This window comes from Orycteropus afer, unplaced genomic scaffold, assembly GCF_000298275.1.
Source record: "Orycteropus afer afer isolate SDZICR_OR568_19922 unplaced genomic scaffold, OryAfe1.0 scaffold00041, whole genome shotgun sequence".
In the NCBI taxonomy this organism is placed as follows: Eukaryota; Metazoa; Chordata; class Mammalia; order Tubulidentata; family Orycteropodidae; genus Orycteropus; species Orycteropus afer.
In genome coordinates, this window is record NW_006921628.1 from 7499606 (window position 1) to 7504148 (window position 4543).

At 37.5% G+C, this 4543-nt stretch overlaps 1 protein-coding gene across 1 annotated transcript in view; it reads right to left on the reverse strand.

The window, feature by feature from the left end:
* Positions 1-4543, reverse strand: part of DENND6A (DENN domain containing 6A) — a 90324-nt gene that overhangs the window by 59080 nt on the left and 26701 nt on the right. Inside the window, exons 2-3 of the mRNA XM_007937267.2 lie at positions 1072-1110; positions 928-970 (exon numbers count right to left, since the gene is read on the reverse strand). Of these exons, the coding sequence (XP_007935458.1) occupies positions 928-970; positions 1072-1110 (82 nt within the window). The remainder of the gene's footprint in view (positions 1-927; positions 971-1071; positions 1111-4543) is intronic.

Here is a 4543-nt window from a genome sequence, read left to right on the forward strand (position 1 = left end):
ACTAGTAATTCCAGGTCAGAACTAGAGCCCTACTGGAATCTCTCAAAGGCAGTATCTAATATACCAAGATATTACTTTACTTTTACATATTTCACAAAAGTTGAACTTCAAACAAACAGGGAAAAACCATGGAAGCATTTATAAGGAAAGGAGAAAATGCTGGAGAAAAAAAACCTTTAATGTCAAGTTTCCCCAAATCAGATTAACTGAACTATATTAATGGGATATGAGAAGTAACCACAAATGAAAAGGAAACTGGAGTGCCTCTGCTTCAAAGGGGCAAACTGTGTGTGGTCCAGTAAGTTCAATGTTCTGGTCATTGGATGCCTGAAAAGCTGTTTTGAAAGTAAAACACATGAGGTAAACTGAAAGATTTCAACAATTAGGACCACACAAATGGAGAGTTTAAAAGAGACCAGCAAAACTAAGCTAAATAATAATAGCAAACATTTATAGGGTGTTTTCTATAGGCCAAATACTATTCCAAATGCTTTGCATATATTAATTCACATAAACTACTGCAAATAATTGATGGTCAGTTTTCATAACCAGATTTGCTCTATTTTTCTTAATCTGACGGCTTTTACAGAGTTCTTGGCAAGCTCCCAAACCCTGAATGACCAACTATAAATCCCTCAAATGTATGAAGGGCTCTGATTTTCAATCTCTTCACTATTTCAACAGCGTATTGCTCCTTGAAGTTTTACCTCATTACCCCATACCCAGTTATTTTAAAAATTGAAGTAAATAAAAGCAATAATGACATGATGAAGTATCATAAAACTAGGAGTCAAAATCACTGACCTGTTGGGCTGAAGTTTGAGTTTATATGCTTATATGGTATTTCAATTAATCTTCACATATTAAGAGTATAATCAGTATTCTTAGTATAAAATTCAACAGAAACACCACATGAAAAATAGTTACCTGAATTTGAATCTGGAAAAGACAAATAGCAAATATTGGTTTTCTGAAAAAGAAAACAAAAGCTATATATGCTGACACACACACACCAATAAAAACAAACAGAAATACAACAGTAAACTATACAGAGCAATATTTTTTACTTACTTCTTTATCGGTAAGCTTGGAATGCTGAGGATATATTACCTGGAAAAAAAGAGTTAAATTTTGTTAGACAAATACATTGGGTATATATTGTAAACATTAGTAGATACTTCTGAACTACTAGATGGCTACAAAGAGGTTTAAGGAATAGTTCAAAAACTTCAACCATGAAACAAGAGGGAAACTGGGAAAACTGAGTAGGATTTACATTTTTAAAAAAATGAATGAAGTTGGAACCCTACTTCATACCGTATTTGAAAATTAACTCCAAATGGATCAATGACCTAAATGTAAAAACTAAAATCATAAAACCCTAAGAACAAAACATTGGTGTAATACTTACGGACCTCATTTTCAATAATGGATTCTTACATATTACATCAAAAGAATGAGCAACAAAGGTGAAATCAATAAATTGGACTTCATCAAAACAAACAAACTTGTGCATCAAATAACTTTATCAAAGAAAGTGATAAAACAACCTACAAAATGGCAGAAAATATTTGGGAACCATTTATCTGGTAAGGGTTAAATATCCAGAACATAAAGAGAACTCCTATAACTCAACAACAAAAAGACAATCAACCTAACAAAACATGAGCAAAGGATTTGAATAGACATTTCTCAAAAGAAGATATACAAATGGCCAATAGTCACAAAGATGTTCAAAGTCCTTTGTCAATCAAAAAAAAGAAAAAAATCCAATGTCATCAAGTTGATTCCGAATCATAGAGACTCTACAGGATGGAGTGGAATTGCCTGATAGGGTTTCCAAGCTGTAAATCTTTACAGAAGCAGACAGCCTCATCATTCTTCCACAGAGCAGTTGGTGGGTTCGAACCATCGACCTTTTGGTTAGCAGCTGAATGCTTTAACCACTTCCCAGTGGAGCTCCTTCCTTTGTCGTTAGGAAAATATAAATCAAAACCACAATGAGATACCATTTCATACTTACTGTTGTTGTTGTTATTTGCCATCGAGTCGGACCCGACTCATAGCGACCCCTCCTTGTGCTGCCGAGATAGCATCACTACGGAAGTAGATTGCCCAACCTTCCTTCTGAGGAGTGGCTGATGGGTTTGAACTGCCAGCCTTCTGGTTAGCAGTCAAGTGCCTTAGGCACTATGCTACCAGAGCTCCCTCATACTTACTAACATGGCTATAATCAGGAAAACAGAAAATAACAATTGTCAGCAAGGATGTGGAGAAACTGGAACCATCATCCATTGCTGGTGAGAACGTAAAATGGTGTGGCCACTGTGCAAAATAGTTTGGCAGATCCTAAATGTTTCAATACAGAATTACCACATGACCTAGCAATTCTACTCCTAGGTATATATCCAAAAGTATAAAAGGAGGAACCCAAAGAGGTATTTGTACATCAATCATCACTGTGGCACAACAGCCAAAAAGGTAGAAACAACCTGTTCTGGTTACCTAGTGCCATTGTGACAAGAATATACCACAAATGGGATGCTTGAACAAACAGGAGTTCATTCTCCTGTTTGTTCAAGATACAGTTTGGAGGCTTCAAGTCTAAGTTCAAAGTACGAGGTTCTAGGGGCTGGGTGAAAGCCCCTCAACCTTGGGCTTCAGCTCTGCCTCCTGCTCCCGGCCCACTGGAGCTAGAGGCTTTTCTTCACTCAGACAGCTGCTGAACTGCTGAGACTAACAAGCCCAAGGCTGACAAGTAAAAAGGCACAGTCCCAATGTTACCAAACCACACACAGGCCATTAATTCAAGTCCACTGAAAGTCCCAAGTTCAGCAGAGTATGGCAGGCTGCTGAATAACGACATGGCTACACATAGGGTTCGAGTGTGCCATAAGCTAGAGACATTCTCAAAGCTGTTTCTTATATATGGGAAGCAGACCACATACCCAAACCATCTACTCAGCTGTTCCAATAGATTACACCATGGAGTTAATCATCATTCTCACCATGGGGAATTGCTGCCCAGCCACTCACCCAGGCCCAGCCTAGCTGAAACACAAACTTAACCACCACACAACACAAGTGTCCATCAACAGATGAAAAGATAAATACAATGTGGTACATCCATACAATGAAATACTACTCAGTCATAAAGAAAAACGAAATTCTGATACATGGAAAAACTTTGAAAACATTCTGAGTGAAATAAGATAGACAAAAGGACAAATAACTATGATTCCACTTACAGGAACTATCCAGAATAGGCAAATGCATAGGAACCTAAGTTTATTAGAGGTACCAAGAGCAAGTGGGAGGAGGAAATGAGGAGTTATTGCTTAAGGGGGACAGAATCTCTTTTAAGGGTAATGAAAAAAATTTGGAAGTGAATAGTAATTAGTGGTTGCATACATGGTGAATTAATTAATTAACATCACTGAACTGTACATATGAAAAGGTTGAAACAGGGGAATAAAAAAGGAAATAATTATCTGCAGTCTAAGAAATCTCAAGACCATCTTCCACTATCACACTTATCCTAATTATCTCCAATTCCTTTACATAATCATTATGGAATTTCCTAGAAAGGTAGGTTTTCGTGCATACAGTGACTACAGCCATCTTCTGTGGCAAACTCCTGCCTACAAACCCCCTGCCTCTTCAAAGTAAGCAGGAATAGACCTAAGCAGTCTCTGTAAGAATAAAACAAAAAATGCACTGCCATCAAGTCAGTTCTGACTCAGAGATCCTACAGGACAAAACACAGTGCCCCACTGGGTTTCCAAGGCTGTATATCTTTACAGAAGCAGTCTGGCACATCTTTATCCCACAGAGTGACTGGTGGGTTCGAACCACCAACCTTGTGGTTAGTAGCCAAGTGCTGTAACCACTGCACCACCAGGGGTCCTCTCTACTTGCTCCACTTTCTTATGAACAACATGGTCATCTTAGTAGGTGATCAATAAATTTATCAAAATGACAAAAAAATAGGTACTCAAAACTTCTTGACTGGCCCCATACATTGATGATGCACAGTAGGCATCTTATAGAGTTTGCAACAATGAATGCTTCTCCCTCACAACAACAATTATTTAGACCAGTGATCTTCAAACAGACCACCGAGGGTCTTAGAGGCCACCTAGTGATGCCAAGGGGTGGACTGGAGTTGAGTCAGGCCCCCCACATATACATTGAACTTAGTTTCCCCTCTATACCTGGCACTATGACTCAGAATTCTGTAAACTGTGCAAATTCCCAGTAGACAAGTCTGCACGGTTTCTTTTTCTTTTTCTTTTTTATGGGAAGAAATTAAATTCGTATGTAGTCAAATCTATAAACTTTTCACTTTGTGATGTCTCTTCTGGGTCTTACTCTTAGACAGGTCAACTTCAAAAGATCTCCTATCAGTTAAATAATTGTTTTCCAAAGCACAGTACATATACAAGTGGAGATATTATATGGTACATAGACATTTTTTAGTATTTTAAGGTTTATTAGTGCATTTTATTGAAATATAATTTATGTAAAGTGAAATACACAAAAC